The sequence below is a fragment of the Mirounga angustirostris genome, unplaced genomic scaffold, assembly GCF_029215605.1.
Source record: "Mirounga angustirostris isolate CCGP_5_RB_7025 unplaced genomic scaffold, mMirAng1.0.hap1 SCAF_6, whole genome shotgun sequence".
Taxonomy (NCBI): domain Eukaryota; kingdom Metazoa; phylum Chordata; class Mammalia; order Carnivora; family Phocidae; genus Mirounga; species Mirounga angustirostris.
The window spans coordinates 29,344,354-29,361,079 of NW_026991714.1; the positions used below are offsets into that span (position 1 = coordinate 29,344,354).

General features: G+C 35.6%; 1 protein-coding gene across 3 annotated transcripts in view; it reads left to right on the forward strand.

Annotated features, from left to right (window-relative positions):
• The window catches only part of KIF14 (kinesin family member 14), a 57,084-nt gene that overhangs the window by 18,616 nt on the left and 21,742 nt on the right, over positions 1-16,726 (forward strand). For all 3 annotated transcript variants that reach the window (XM_045877077.3, XM_064594037.1, XM_064594035.1), the window contains exons 14-21: positions 548-732; positions 4,451-4,553; positions 5,494-5,654; positions 8,351-8,498; positions 9,206-9,358; positions 10,891-11,017; positions 13,434-13,527; positions 14,286-14,418. In XM_045877077.3, coding sequence (XP_045733033.1) covers positions 548-732; positions 4,451-4,553; positions 5,494-5,654; positions 8,351-8,498; positions 9,206-9,358; positions 10,891-11,017; positions 13,434-13,527; positions 14,286-14,418 — 1,104 coding nt within the window. The remainder of the gene's footprint in view (positions 1-547; positions 733-4,450; positions 4,554-5,493; positions 5,655-8,350; positions 8,499-9,205; positions 9,359-10,890; positions 11,018-13,433; positions 13,528-14,285; positions 14,419-16,726) is intronic.

The following is a 16,726-nucleotide window of genomic DNA, read 5'->3' on the forward strand; positions in this document are numbered from 1 at the left end:
GATAAAATAGGCAGGGCGTGTTATGTTTAGTTTATTGATTTTTCAGGCTAAGTGATTTGAATTTTATCTTGTAGGAAGAGAGAAGTGATTGAAATTGTTTGACCAGGGAGTTGACATTTTGAGAATACCCTTTCAGGAGAATTGATTTGGTGTAGGATGTAAGATGAACTGAAAACGATAAATTGTTGACAGGGCAATCAGGCAGCTGCTGCAGTAGTTCAAGTATGAGGTAATAAGGGTCCGAACTAAGGTGAGGGCAGCAAAGATGCAACAAAAGGAACTGATCCATTCTAAAGACCATCAGTAAGAAAAGGCACAGTTTGAGGGTGAAGGATTGTGAAGGTCAAAGAAAGGGCAACATAGCTTAAAAGTCTAAGAAGTCTGATGGTAACAGTCATGGGGAAATCATGAAAGAGAGATTCTAAGAAACCTTTATTGAGACTTCACATACAGTGATTTTAATGTTTAAGGTAGACCATTTATTTTAGATGGATTTAATAATTTGCTGCTTTTTGTTAAGGTTAATTTATTTTCTGACTTCCACTAGAAAGCAGGAATTACATTTCAAATCGACAACCATTTGCCAAACTTTGTCAATCTCAATGAAGATCCTCAGCTATCAGAGATGCTATTATATATGATAAAAGAAGGAACGACGACAGTTGGAAAGTATAAACCAAACTCAAGCCATGATATTCAGTTATCTGGGGTGCTGATTGCTGATGATCATTGGTATGTTATTCTTCTAAAAATAAAAAGGCTCCTGTTCATTTTTTTTAGTAGGCTTCCATATCTTGATATGTATGGTTTCCTTCACATGAGGCATTCATTTATACTGAGTCTTTGGTATAATCCTTCCAATGCATCTTTTAGCCAAGAAAAACAGTCTGAGTGTTTTGTAAGGAAGATAGGTTAATTACTGTCAATATGAGGTAGAATGTAATGCTCTCTATTTCTGTTTTGGTGTATGTGATCTGTTGGTTGAGGGATCATTTCTTGGAATTATAATCATTGGCAAGAAATTAAACTTCTATCCATCTTATATGGCAGGATTTTTGGTTGGATTGACAAATTTAAAATTTTTTGTTTCATGTGAATTTTGTTCGTATGAATTGAATGATTATATACATATTGTTGGGATGATAGTTTATGCAAACTGCTTTGGCTTCATGTTGTTTTCAAGATTCATTCATTTTGATGTTCTTTTATTTTTACTGCTGTGAAGTATCTTATTGTGTGCATTTATCTACCTTTAAATTATTACAGTCTGTCTCTTGATAGACATTTGGGTTGTTCCTAATTTTTTGCCATCACAATATTGCTATGCATATTCTTATACATATCTCTTGGTACAAATGTGAAGAGTTTCTCTAGAGTGAGTTTCCCAGATGATAAACTGAGATATGAGCCCTTAATGTTAGCCAGTAGGAACTTAGGAGGCCTTACCTACCAGACTAGTCATGTCTAACTGTGAGCAACCTTTCTATTGACCACAATCTGCTGTATAAATATTACAATTTTCTAATTATGCTATAATAATAATTTTTAAAGTTTGGGAAACACTCTTAAATTATATCTAAAAATACTTGAGATATTAGATTGTAGGGTATGTCTTATTCAACTTTACTTAGTAACTTCACATTGTTTTCCAAAATGATTATGAATTTTTACTTCTACACCACTGAGAGTGTCTATTACTCCATATCCATGTCAACACTTGGTACTGGCAGACTTGAATTTATGCCAGTCTAGTGAACATGATATGTTATCTCATTGTGGATTCATTTTGCATTTCTTTGACTAATAATCTCTTCATGTATTTATTGGTTATTTTAGTTTGCTCTTCTAGGACTTGACTGTTCATGTCTTTTGTCCATGTTTCAGTTGGATTGTTTGTTTTTTTCTTAGTAATTTATAAGAGTTCTTTATATATTCTGATTGCCAAGCCTTTGTTTTATTTGTTGCAATAGTCTTTTTTCCATGTGTGGCTTATCTTTTCACTCTCTTTTGGTGCCTTATGATTGATTCAAAGCTCTTTGTTTTATTGTAGTACACAGCCTCAATCTTTTTCCATTACAACAATTGTGGTCTTGTTTAAGAAATTCTTTCCACATTGAGGTCATAGAGATGTTCTCCTAACTTTTCATTTCTGTTTTTCTTTTTTAAAGATTTTATTTATTTATTAGAGAGAGGGAGAGAGAGAGCGAGAGATCACAAGAAGGGGGGAGGGTAGAGGGAGAAGCAGACTCCCCGCTGAGCAGGGAGCCCGATGTGGGGTTCAATCCCAGGACTCTGGGATCATGACCTGAGCTGAAGGCAGTTGCTTAACTGACTGAGCCACCCAGACGCCCCTCTCCTAACTTTTCTTCTACATGTTTTGAAGTTTTGTTTTCACATTTAAGCCCTTAAGTAGTCTAGAATTTTTTGTTTGGTGTGAAGTAGGGGTCTGAATTCATTTATTTCTCATGTGAATAACCAATTCTGCTAATATCATATATTAAATAGTATATTGCTTCTTTTGTGATCTGAAGTGTTCATATAAAAAATTACCAAAAACAAAGTCTTTTTCTTCTCACTAGTACTCCATAGTCTTAATTATTTGAGCTTTATAATGTCTTTATATCTGGTATGCAAATCTCCTTCTTCTTCAGGTCCTTTTGTTCTTCTATTAGTTAACTGTTTTCTATAACAAATAAGTGTAGTATTATTTACACCAGTGACAAAGATACATAACATGATCCCAAAGTGTTAGGAGTCCAGTAGGGGAGTAGGAAGTCCTCTGCTTGCCTGGCACTCTGCATTTCCCCTTTTAGTACACTTATCACTATTGTCTTACTATACCATGAACTTCATGAGTGTTGGTTTCATGTCCATGTTCATTGCTGAGACCTATCTGGCACATGGGGGCTTAATGAATAAAAGAACTTCAGGGGCGCCTGGGTGGCTCAGTTGGTTAAGCGACTGCCTTCGGCTCAGGTCATGATCCTGGAGTCCCGGGATCGAGTCCCGCATCGGGCTCCCTGCTCGGCAGGGAGTCTGCTTCTCCCTCTGACCCTCCCCCATCTCATGCTCTCTCTCTCTCAAATAAAAAAAAAAAAGAACTTCAGTACCTATCAATGTAAATTAATGTTATATGGGACTTGCCTTCTTAATGCTTAGAAGTAAAATCCACTTCTTGCTTGAGCCAAAAAGATAAGCTTCTAGCATTTAAGTTGGGCCTTGAAGGATGAGGTAACATTCTTCCTATGTTAGAGAAATGACTCAAAAGAGAGAAGCTGATGTCAAGGCAAATTCAGGGTACTGATATAGATGATTAAGAGTAAGATATGGTTCTGGGACACTCGAGTGGCTACGTCAGTTAAGCGTCTGCCTTTAGCTCAGGTCATGATCCCAGGGTCCTGGGATCAAGTCCCACACTGGACTCCTTGCTCAGCAGGAAGTCTACTGCTCCCCCTGCTTGTGCTCACTTGCTCTCTCTCTCTCTCTCTGACAAATAAATAAATAAAATCTTTAAAAAAAAAAGAGTAAGATGTGGTTCTTATGGGGAAATAATCGTGGATAAAGAATGTTGGTGGTGAAGCCAGATTGTGGAGGTTTCAGGATGCCAGGCCAAGGAATTTTGAAAGACCTAGGAGAGAGAAGGAATCAGAACAAGTAGATCCTGTTGAAACCTTTACCTGGTTAAAACACTAGACTGGTGGGAGGGACATACTGCTGAGGGGTGAGCTATTCCTTCCAGACTCTTTTCTCTAGGTGCTACAACTGAACTGTTATTCTTTAATTATAGATCTTAGAGCCTAATCAACAGCTAGAGGTTTTGGGTTAGGACTCAGCTTTTGCTGCAGTTTTTTCCCTCTCTGTCAAGTTAATCCAAAGATGAATTGGACTTTGGAGTGTCTTTCCTATTCTCCAAATAAAAAGATTCAAAGGAATATGTAACATTTACAGCTGATTTTCCATAGTGTCAGGGTCTAGTTAATTAGATGACTAAGGAGTGTGTTTTTATCTCCATCCATGCTTTTCTTTCTTCTGTATTACCCTACTTTTCATAAAAGGAAAATGTTTGTTTCTTTTCATCTTTAAAACTCATACATAAAACCAGAAATTAGAGAAATAAAACACTTAAAAGTGTTTCATTCATCTGTAACCATTGTCAATATTCTAATGTTTTTTCCTTGAATTTATTTCATTTTATTTTATTTTGGGGGAGAGGGTCGGTATTTTTTTTAAAGTAGTTATGGTTAAAATACATACAATGAAAATTCTTCCCAGCACTGATGGATGGGATTGCTCAGGCTTTTTTGCCAAAACTTCAAAATATAGTTGGAGCAAAATAAAATAATTGATATGAAGCAACACCAAAGGAATAATCCAAGCAAGATTATCTTGTATTGCCTTTTTCTTTTTCATCTGTCCTGTAATTATAACAATGTACTTCTTATCTTAACAGTACTATAAAAAATTTTGATGGAATAGTGAGTATCATCCCAGTTGGAGAAGCAAAGACATATATAAATGGAAAACATATTTTGGAATCCACAGTATTACATCATGTAAGTTAGCCAGTGCTGAAATCTAACAAATTGTTTGACTTTGGGCAAGTTGTTTAATTTATGTGAGTCCCAGTTTTCTCCTCTGTAAGATAAGGTAGTGAACTAGATTAAGGACTTTCCAGTTCTAAAATTCTCTTTTCTATTAATTCATTAATTGCCTTCATTTGTGCAAAGATAAAAGTTAAATCACTATAAACCAGTACCTGAAGAGCTGACTACTGACAGCACCATTATGTGTCCAGTAAAGAGCTGAGCTTTGGAAGTAAGCCCTGGTTATTTGCTATGTGACTTTTGAAAAAAGTTATTTAATTAGGGTGATTGTATATCACTGAAGTCAGGACACTGTTGAGAGCATTTTTAATAATTACATTGGGAGAGGGGCACCTGGCTGGCTCAGTTGGAAGAGCACGTGACTCTTGATCTTGGGGTCCTGAGTTTGAGCCCCATGTTGGGTGTAGAGATTACTTAAATAAATAAAACTTAAAAAAAAATTACATTGAGAGAACAGGCATAAACCAGTCTGTTGCAGGCAAACCAAGACAGTTGGTCACTTCATATATATCCTACCTTTTGGGGGCAGCAGAGGATTAAATGAAATAATCCATCTACAGTTCTTAACACAATGTCTGCAAATTGTAAGCTCAGTGAATGCTTGTTGTTATTATTAAGCTCTGTGCTCTTTAACTTCCTCACTCCTCAAATTGAGATAATAGTACTATCTCACTGGGTTGTTGTGAGACATAAATGAGATCACGTATACGTAAAGTGTTTAACATAGTGATTGACATATAGAAAGTATTTAATAAATGTTAGTTGCTGTGATTTTTATGTTTATTATTACTAATCTTAGACTGTCTTGAATTGCTGAACTTAATTATTTGTCCCATGTAAGTTTTTGGTTCAGACTCACCTCAAGTAGTAAATTTTTTGTGTGCTTTAGGGTGATCGCGTGATTCTTGGTGGAGACCATTATTTTAGATTTAATCATCCAGTAGAAGTCCAGAAAGGAAAAAGACCATCCGGTAGAGATATTCTTATAATCGAGGGTCCAAAAGACTTTGAATTTGCAAAAAATGAGTTGCTCATGGCACAAAGATCACAGTAAGTATTTTTGTTGATATGAAATAGTAAGAACATGAGAGAGGTCTACAAGAGAGAGTTAATCATATTGTGCTAGTCTCTGGCAGTTAATTCTTTGGGTGCTAATTTCTAGTGACATGATCTTTTCCCTTGGTACATTCATTGATTTAGCAGACGTTTATTGAGCAGATATTATGTATCTATCACTATACTAGAAATACAAAGAATACCTGAAATTTAGCTACTATACTGGAGGAATTTATCATCTCATGGGGCTGACACATAGTTGTGACAGGGTGCCATGACAGAGTCCTGCACTGTGTGCAGTTTATGGAGTGAGGGGTGACTCCTAGTCCTGGCCAGGAATCAGCAAAGTTTTCTAGGGGACAAGAAGACATCCCCTGGAATGGGGTCCCTAGAGACCGTTGGAAGTTAGCCAGCGGGATGGGGGAGTGTAACCTTTTTGTTTTCTTTGCCCCATCTTTAGCTCATGCAATATTGTAGGATTTCTGATTTAAGCAGTATCCTTGTAAACTAATAGGTAAAGTATACATAAATAAATACTAAAGCGTTAGGACTTTATCTTAAAGGATATGGAATCATTAACGATATTAGGCAGACAAGAGAGAGACCTGACAGAATCACAGTTTTAGAGCTCACCTTGACCTAAGTCTGGAAAACCAATTAGAGGCAGAGCAAGTATAGCTTGCAATGCTGTTCAGAGATTGTTGAAGTAAGAGAAGTACAGTGTGGTTGAGTCAGAGAGAGTATTAAGGAGAAAGAATCAACCACACTTGATGACCAGAGAGGATGAAGGGAGGAGGAATCAGAATGACTAGTATGGACTGGGCTAATCCTACCTTATCTTTTAAAAAGTCTGAACTTGCTTTTGCTCTTTTTAAAAAAAAATTGTGGTACAATATATGTTACATAATATTCACTATTTTAACCATTTTAAAATATACATTTCAAGGGCATTAAGTATATTGACAGTGTGTACAACCATCAAACTATTCATCTCCAGAACTTTTTTCATCATCCCAAACTGAAACTCTGTCCCCATTAAACTGTGACTCCCCGGGTGCCTGGGTGGCTCAGTTGGTTAAGCGACTGCCTTCAGCTCAGGTCATGATCCCACGGTCCTGGGATCGAGTCCTGCATCGGGCTCCCTGCTCTGCGGGGAGCTTGCTTCTCCCTCTCCCACTCCCCCTGCTTGTGTTCCCTCTCTCGCTGTGTCTCTCTCTGTCAAATAAATAAATAAAATCTTTAAACAAACAAACAAACAAAACTGTGACTCCCCATTGTCCCCCTCAACCCCACCCCCTGCCTGTTCCCCCCAGGCCCTGGTCACCACTAACCTTCTTTCTTTTGATATTCTTTTTTTCAGTGAAATTGGGAATGGAAATTTCTATACAGTGTAGTTGCTAAAACATTGATTTTATTTTTTTAATTTTTATTAAAGATTTTATTTATTTGAGAGAGAGAGAGCGACAGAAATAGCGCGAGAGAGGACAAGCAGGAAGGAGAGGGAGAAGAAGGCTCCCCACTGAGCAGGGAGCTCAACATGGGGCTTAATCCCAGGACCCTGGGATCATGACCTGAGCCAAAGCAGATGCTTAACTGACTGAGCCACCCAGGTGCCCCTAGAGCAATGATTTTATTGAGAAGAAACAAGCTTTTAGTTTTTTATACTCCTTGATGCTTTTCCCTTATATATTGAAAGATGACAAACCTAATTTAATGTTTTAACTTACCAAAATGTCAAATTATTATAGATGGTTGAAAATATACAATCTATTTTATCAGCTCTCATAACATTTTTAGAGTTATTTCAATGTTTTCCCTAACATATGACCTAAACATGAATTAAAAGTTATTGATATATGAAATACAATTTTTGTTCTAACCATTGTTAAACATAAAATACCCTTATTTGGGGGCATCTGGGTGGCTTAATTGGTTAAGCGTCCTACTCTTGATTTCAACTCAGGTCATGACCTCAGGGTTATGAGATTGAGCCCCGTTTTGGGCTCTGCCTCAGTTGGAGTCTGCTTGATATTCTCTCTCACCCTCTCCCTCAGCCCCTACCGCACTATGTGCATGCATGCGCACACACGTGCATGCATGTGCTCTCTCTCAAAAAAAAAAATTATCGTTATTGTGTTTTTTGTAATGTTAACTATAATGTTTACTGCAATGTTCACTATGACATAATATTTTTATATAACTTATTTTCTTTAAGATTAGAAAAATATAGGGACACCTGGGTGGCTTGGTTGGTTGGGCATCTGCCTTTGGCTCAGGTCGTGGTCTCCCAGTCCTGGGATTGAGCCCCGCATTGGGCTCCCTGCTTCTTGGGGAGACTGCATCTCCCTCTCTCTCTGCCCCTCCGCCCTGCTTGCGCTCTTTCTCTCGCTCTATCTCAAATAAATGGATAAAATCTTAAAAAAAAAAAAGGATTAGAAAAATATATTTACTTAAATATCAGGCATCTGCTATAGTAACTAAGAAATAAGCAAATTTTCATCCTTTTATACTGTTTTGCATAAGCCATTCTAAAAGCAATAAAAATTTAAGAACACTGTTGACAGTGTCAGAAATTAAATGTTGGGTTTTAAATTTTTGTTTAATGAAAACATTTTAATATGATTAAGAACTACTATGGTATATAAAGGATTCTTGACAATGTATCCTGTGAATATTTTGCTACTTTGTAGACTTGAAGCAGAAATAAAAGAGGCACAATTGAGAGCAAAGGAAGAAATGATGCAAGGAATCCAAATTGCAAAAGAAATGGCTCAGCAAGAGCTTTCTTCTCAAAAAGCTGCATATGAAAGCAAAATAAAAGCATTGGAAGCAGAACTGGTAAAAGGGAGAATTGGTTTTTTCTTTCTCTGCTCGTGTACCCTAAGTGATATATTGCCTGTAAAATTGAGTATATCCCTAGAAGGAAACTGGGGGAATATCAAAGACTAGAGAGTCAAAGCCAAGTGAGTCTTGGCCCTCTTTAATTTTACTTTAGGAAGCAAGTTAGTAGTAGACAAATAGCTGTTGGAAGAAGAAAAATAGAGAAGCTTCTGTCCTCCACTTACATGAGCCCATGGCTCTCTGGTTTCCTGGTCATCTTGCATTCCCACAACCCATTTTAGAGGAACGTGCTCTAGAAGGTTTGACTAGTGATACTTATTTTTTTTTTTTTAAAGATTTTATTTATTTATTTGAGAGAGAGAATGAGATAGAGAGAGCATGAGAGGGAGGAGGGTCAGAGGGAGAAGCAGACCCCCTGCTGAGCAGGGAGCCCGATGCGGGACTCGATCCCAGGACTCCAGGATCATGACCTGAGCCGAAGGCAGTCGCTTAACCAACTGAGCCACCCAGGCGCCCAGTGATACTTATTTTAAGTTATATTAGTCAAGCTGAATGAGGTAGAAAAACTACAGGGCAACTTTTCTATTGATGAGTCAATTTCTTATACATTGATTAAAGAAATGGACTCTTGTACATTTTTTATATTGTTTTTGAAAAAAACTAGTGTGTTTTTGCCCGTTACTTTTTATTATTGTTCTTTAAAGAAGGAAGAGGCTCAAAGGAAGAAAATGCAGGAAATAAATAACCAAAAGGCTAACGACAAAATTGAGGAATTAGAAAAGGCAAAACAGCGACTTGAACAGGAAATCTATGTCAACAAAAAGCGATTAGAAATGGAGACTTTGGCTGCAAAACAGGTAATTTCATTTTGTAAATAGTTGGCTCTGAGCAACAGCAGGATTTTTTTTTTTTTTAAGAACTCATGGTACCTAGGAGGAGATGGCCGAATCCGGGTCTCCTGATGAGAAGGGCTCTTCTTTTTTTTTTCTTTTTTTGGGGGAGTTAAGATCATTTTATTTATTTTATTTTTTTTTTTACGAGAAGGGCTCTTCTTGCCTGAGAGCTTACAACCTGGTAATGCTCCCAGCGCTGCTCACACATCATCACACAAACATTTTGAAAGGGACAGAGCTTATTTTGAGCTGGTTCCATTACAGTTTTCTCCTCGTATGCCTCCACAAGTATCCTGTGATCCATCAGGCCAAATAATGTAAATGAATGAAATGGTGCTAGGGTACAATGTGTAGAAGGAAGAAAGGCACAGCTCTTATACTGGGTCACATCCTCATGTCAGAATGAAGCATTATCCATCCATGGAAAGTGTGACCAGCAGTCTCCTTGCCTCAGTGACTCCTAAGAGAACTCAGAGTAGGGTGTTCGTTACCCCAGTCTTATGAGCTCAGGCCTTGAAACTTTCATCATCTCAGTGAGGGCAGAGTCATGTTTCAGGGGCTGACTCATATTAATCAAGTTCTGAAGACTGAAGTATAAAACCAGATTGTCAGTATTTTAATATCTTGAGTTACCTTTTTTAACAACCTTCTTGGGTATTCTTTCTTCTTATATTAGTGGTTGTTAAAATATGGTCTTTAGTCCAGCAACATCAATCAGCATTACTGTTAGAAATGCAGTCTTAGGCCCCAGAACTCCTAAGTCAGAAACTCTGGAGTTGGGGCCCAGATCTATTCTGACAAGTCTTGCATGGGATTTTGACAAATGCTAAAGTTTGAGCAGCACTGTTTTCATCTCTACTTTGATTCCTTATATCTTAATCTCAAAGTTTTGTCCTTGAATAGCAATTTTATTTCTCTTTTTCCCAAGTTTTGTAGTGAGAGTGGGGGTAGAAGAAAATACCCCTAGTAACCCCAAAGTTCTTATACTATAATATGGTGATAATATGCAACAAGTTAATTCTAGGACACAAAGTAGCTAGTGAACCACCTGAGAGAGTTTTAGAAGAAAAAACAGAGCTGTTTAAATCTTGAAAACAGTAATTATAAATGGGCTGTTATAAGGTCTCTTTGTGGCAAATAAGGTTTTTGTGGTGTCTTTTAAATTTAACTTTATTTGGTCAACAAATGTTCTTGAATGTGGGCTCTTTTGAGCAGTTTTTTCTCTCTCTCTCCCTTTTTTTTTCCCTAAAGGTTTTTTTACTTCCTGTCAATGGGAAGAATAAGATTAATTTATGTCATCAAAAATTCCTAATGATTTTGTTATGGCGTCAAATTTTATAAAGATATTTTATAAATCACTTTTTAAAGGCCTTGTATGCTTAATAAAAACGTGTACTGTAAAATGAAGTTTAAGTATGCTGTGTTACCATTATCAATTATAATTTCTCTCTTTGTATATTTTCATGTATGTGTCTATATGAATAAATATCAATTAGGCTTTAGAAGACCATAGCATCCGCCATGCAAGAATTCTGGAAGCTTTAGAAACTGAGAAGCAAAAAATTGCTAAAGAAGTACAAATACTACAGCAAAATCAAAGTAATAGAGATAAAACTTTTTTAAGTGAGTATATGATGATTTTAGCAGGCATTTTCTAAAGTTTTGTGTATGTTATTTCTTATGATATAATTACTAAAATGTTAGCGTTGGTTGCCTTTATATATTAAAAATGGTTTATTCTGGATGTTGCTGACCTTTTTGGATCTAAATAAATTTGTATGCCTGATTGTTTCAGAATATTCAGTTTTTAGAATATTTAGTTACATAAGCAAATAGTAAAGAAAATTTCAAGTGATACTTTAATGTGTAACATGTTTTTAAAAATGCAGTCTCTTATTCTAATATTTTAGGTCTTACATCTAGATTGGACTAAATCATTGGGTACTTCATCTTCTTTTTCACTTAGATGTTATTTTTTGTGTATAATTCTATATTGCTGTATAGAACATGGCATGTTTTTAATGACTTTTTCTCATTATGGAAAATTTCAAACAAACTCTAAAAGTAGAGAGGTTACTACAACAGACTCTTATATACTTATCATCCAACTTCAGCAATTTCTAACACATGTTCGGTCTTGTTCTGGCTGTACCCAGCCCCCTCGCCTCCCTGGACTGTTGTGGAGCAAATCCAAGACATCATATCATTTGATCTGTAAATACTTCACTGTATCTCTGCATTGGATAAGGACTCTCTTTTCTGTCTTTCTCTGTCACTCTTTAAGCATAACCATGATATTTTTATCAAACCTAAAAATATGAATAATAATTTCTTATACTCATCAGATTTCTAGCCTACATTCAATTTTCCCATACATTTTTTTATATCTTGTTTGTTTGAGTCAGGATACAAACATGATCCACACATTATGTTTGGTAGATATGCCTTGTAAGTCTTATTTTATTTTTTTATTATTATTTTTAAAGATTTATTTATTTATTTTAGAGAGAGAGGGAGAGTGCCTGCGTGAGCAGGGATGGGGGGGTGGGGCAGAAGGAGAGAGAGAGAATCTCAAGCAGACTCCGAGCTGAACACAGAGCCTGACTCGTGGCTCGATCTCAGGACCCTGAGATCACAACCTGAGCCGAAAGCAAGAGTCAGACACGCTTAACCAACTGAGTAACCCAGGTGCCCCTAAGTCTCTTTATATTTATTTTTCATTTTTATTAAGTAGGCTCCACGTCCAAAGTGGGGCTTGAACTCACTTGAGATTAAGAGTCACATGCTCTACCTACTGTGCCAGCCAGGCAGCCCCATTTTTATTAAAAATATTTATTTATTTATTTATTTATTCATTTATTTATTTTAGAGAGTGAGCAAGAGCACAAGTGGGTGGGGGAGGGGCAGAGGGAAAGAAGGCCCAAGCAGACTCCCTGCTGAGCACAGAGCCCAAAGTGACATCCCATGACCCATGAGATCACCACCTGAGCCAAAACCAAGAGTGGGATGCTTAACAGACTGAGTGACCCAGGTGCCCCTTTTTAAGTCTCTTAATCCATAAATTTGCCTTTCTTATCTCTCTCCTTCCTCTTGTAATTTGCTTATTGAAGAAATCAGGTTATTTATCCTGTAGTTTCCCACATTCTGGATCTTGCTGTTGTATCTACATGGTGTTGCTTAACAGGTTCCTCTGCCCCTATATTCCCTATAAAATGGTAGAGCTATTTCTTCAGGCCTGTCAGATTCTGATTCAAATTTTTAGCAAGAATACTTTGTAGTTGTATTGTATTGTATAACTTCTATTTTTAAATAAATCTGAAACTATTAATGCTTGTTATATCTGTTGTAAGAAGTAAATAAATACATTTACTAATACATCTTTTTATTCTTCTTAGAGCCTAAAAACAGGGTCTTGCAATGAATACTTGTTTTTTTAAGCATGTGTATAATGAATTTTATCCTTTCAAAAAAGTGTTCTGATGGAAAATTGGTGATAAATCTGGGTGATATAGAAAATATTTATGATAAAATTTTAATTTTAAATTAGGAAAATGGAATTGTGGTCAAATTATTTCCCATTTTTGTTTTGATGTCCTGAAATATGTGTTTGTTTTAATTTTCAGGCAAAATAAAAAAGGATTGTGGTTCTATATAAGTAAGGCTGTAGTATGCTTTACCCAATACTTTAAACAAATTAGAAATTAAGAAAAAAATTAATCAGAAAAAAATATTTAAAGATATTAGGAGACAAAGCATTGTCTTTGGCATTTCCTCTCTTACAAAATCCTTTCTGTATCAACTTTCTACATCACTTTCAGTTTTTTTACTGTGTCTCCACAGGTGAAAGACATCATTTTCTATGAAGAATATTTTATGTCAGGCTTGAGGAGAAGCCACTCAAATATTGCCCTTACTTTCTGCAATAGTTAAAACCATTTATTTAAAATCAATATTTTTTTTTTCAGGAGTTGTTCTGCCTAGTGATATAAGTCAGGGCTCATAGATGGTTTTTGAATCATCTCTGTGTGTTTTCTACTAGTTCAGACCAATTGGAGCTCCATGAAACTCTCAATGATGATTCAGGAAGCCAATGCCATCAGCAGCAAATTTAAAAAATGTTATGTTTTTGGCAGGTGAGCAATTTATTAGCCTAATTATAAAGTAATTCTTTGTTTTAAACTAACTGACCTTCATATGATTGCTTTCTAAATTTAATTTCTGCAAGGACATAGTATCTATATTGCCTGTCTAGGAGAGAACAGTGTCAGAATTCCCAGTGACACATTTTGACTCCCCTTTAGAGCTCACTCTGGAGTAAAAGACTTTCAACAATTAACATACCATACTAAATATACGAAGTATGTTTATAAAATAAGTAATTTTATAAACAGAATAATTTTAGGTGTTTTAGGAATTTACTTCTTTTTAAAAAAGATTTTATTTATTTATTTGACAGAGAGAGACACAGTGAGAGAGGGAACACAAGCAGGGGGAATGGGAGAGGGAGAAGCAGGCTTCCCGCGGAGCAGGGAGCCCGATGTGGGGCTCGATCCCAGGACCCTGGGATCACAACCTGAGCCGAAGGCAGATGCTTAACGACTGAGCCATCCAGGCGCCCCTACTTAGCTTCTTTTGAGTTGCAAGTTTACTAGTATTACATGTTTGGAAGGAAATATACCTAATTAGAATTTGATTTTTAAAATTTTTATATAAGAAATTATTTTTATATAGTATATGCTAGACATGATTTTTCATTGTAATAAAAATGCTTAACAATGGAAAGATTTAATCAGTGGACTGAATTTTTATGGAAGTTATTTTAATTCAGAAAACTCTTATAAATGGGTATGTATGTTTTAGGATAAGCATTTTTCTTTGGTTTTTCTTTCAGACATGACGTATCAGATAAAGGAAGTAGTTCTGACACTGCTGTTCGTGTTCGTAACCTACAACTAGGGATCTCAACTTTCTGGAGTCTGGAAAAGTTTGAATCTAAGCTTGCAGCAATGAAAGAACTTTATGAGGTTTGGAATATTATTAAAATCTCTGTAAATTTTTGAAATAAAAAATATAAAAGTGACGTGTTCTCAGTAAAGAAAATTTGGCAAATAAAGGAAAAGGCAATTTATATTACCCAAACCAACCAATATTAACAATTATGTATGTTTACTTTACTTTTGCCTGTAGATGGGGTTTTATTGATTAATATAGTTATACCTGTAATAGAGAAATTTAGTGCTGAATCTGTTCACAGTTATAATTGTGTGTTTTCAAGATTTTAGATTTAAGCTTAAGAGAAGAAGAAATTTGATAGATATAAAGCACTTTGCATCATTTGTAATTATCTTCAGTGCCTATAATGTGCATTTTTACATAATTACATTTCCCCATTGCTGTGCTTTTCGGTGTTACCAGTTGTTTGCTATTTTAATAGAACTAAAAATATCCTTACACATATTAGTTTTTAGTATCTTCTTCCTTGTTTTCTCTTTTCTAAAATGGTACCCCAAAATATGATTTTTTATTACATTTTGATGCTCAATAACAATTACTTGTCAGAAATATTGCCATTTACCAATGTTACCAGTTTGTTTTAATTTATGTATTAATAATTAGTGAATCTGAGGATTTGACTCTTTGTTTCTTTATAGGTAAAGTATGTGTTCATGTCCTTTGAATTTTACTCACACTTTTGAAATATGGGTAATGAACTAATATGTCTACAAAAGTTCTAACATATTTTGATAGTAAACCTTTATTTTATATTTATAATAATTTTTTTCCTGATTACACTTTTTTCTTGGTTTTATTTTGTTATACAGGCATTTTAAATCTGGTATATTTGAATCTTTCTATTAATCTGGAGATCTTCTTACTGAAATATAGTCCATTTCTCTGTTTACTTTTAATTTTTTGTAAACATTTACCTCTGTGAGTCACATAGAATTTGTTATAGTATATTGTGAGAGGTATGGATGTAAAAGTAATTTTTCTCCATATGATTATTTTAGTATCCCTAAAGCATTTAATAAATAGTTGTAATATGTATTAAATTGTTGCTACTATTTGTTAAATATCTCACCTTTATATAATGTGACTCTATATAGAATTATATTCTATACTACTTAGATATAACAATAATGGAGATATATGTAAAAGCTTACACAGGATGCTGTCAAATTATATCCTTAATGTTTGATTCGTGTAATGAATCAAATGAAAATGAAAAAAAACTAGTTAACTCAATCTAGAAAATAACAAAATAAAACAAAGGAAAGCAAATGAAGGAATGATTAAAAATAAAAGCAATCATTGACAAATTAGAAATTAAACTCAAGCTCTGGTTCTTTAAAAAGATGAACATGTGATTTTAGGAATGGGCAATGGCATTTATACAAAGATAACAAAAGCATTTAAAAATTATTTTACATGTAAAACTTTACGCTAATAAATTTTATAATTTTCTAGAAAGAAAAGACTTCCTAGAAAAAGATCAGTTACGAAATTTAGCTTAATGGATGAATAACCATGCAATAAATTGAAAAGTTTGTCAACAAATTAGTCTCAAAAAGAAAAACAAAAACTGTAAAGAAAAGGTGTGGCTCCCAATCAGTTTTATGGGGAAGGTTTTGGTTTTTTTTTAAGATTTTATTTATTTATTTGACAGAAAGTTACCCAGCGAGAGAGGGAACACAAGCAGGGGGAGTGGGAGAGGGAGAAGCAGGCTTCCCGCCGAGCAGGGAGCCCGATGTGAGACTCGATCCCAGGACCCCGGGATCATGACCCGAGCCAAAGGCAGATGTTTAATGACTGAGCCACCCAGGTGCCCCATGGGGAAGCTTTTTTAAACCACTGAAGAACAGGGGTGCCTGGCTGGCTCAGTCGGTAGAGGATGTGACTATTGATCTCAGGGTCATGAGTTCAAGCCCCATTTGGGTGTAGAGCGTACTTAAAAAAATAAATAAATAAGTAAATAAGAGAACAGATAAATATGATTGTGTTTCAACTATTCTGGAACATAGCAAAGGATATAAAGTGTCACAGTTATGATGCTAACCTAACCAATTAAAATCAAACCAAACAAAAACCACAAAAACTGAAAAGATGATTCATAAGAGAATTACAAACCAATCTTCATATGAACATAGCTATAAAAATCCTGAATAAAATGTCAGTAAATCAGGGGTGCCTGGGTGGTGCAATTGGTTAAGTGTCTGACTCTTGGTTTTGGCTCAGGTCCTGATCTCAGGGTTGTGAGATCAAGCCCTGTGTCGGGCTCCGTGCTCAGCTCAGAGTCTGCTTGGGATTCTCTTCCTCCCTCCCTCTCTGTCC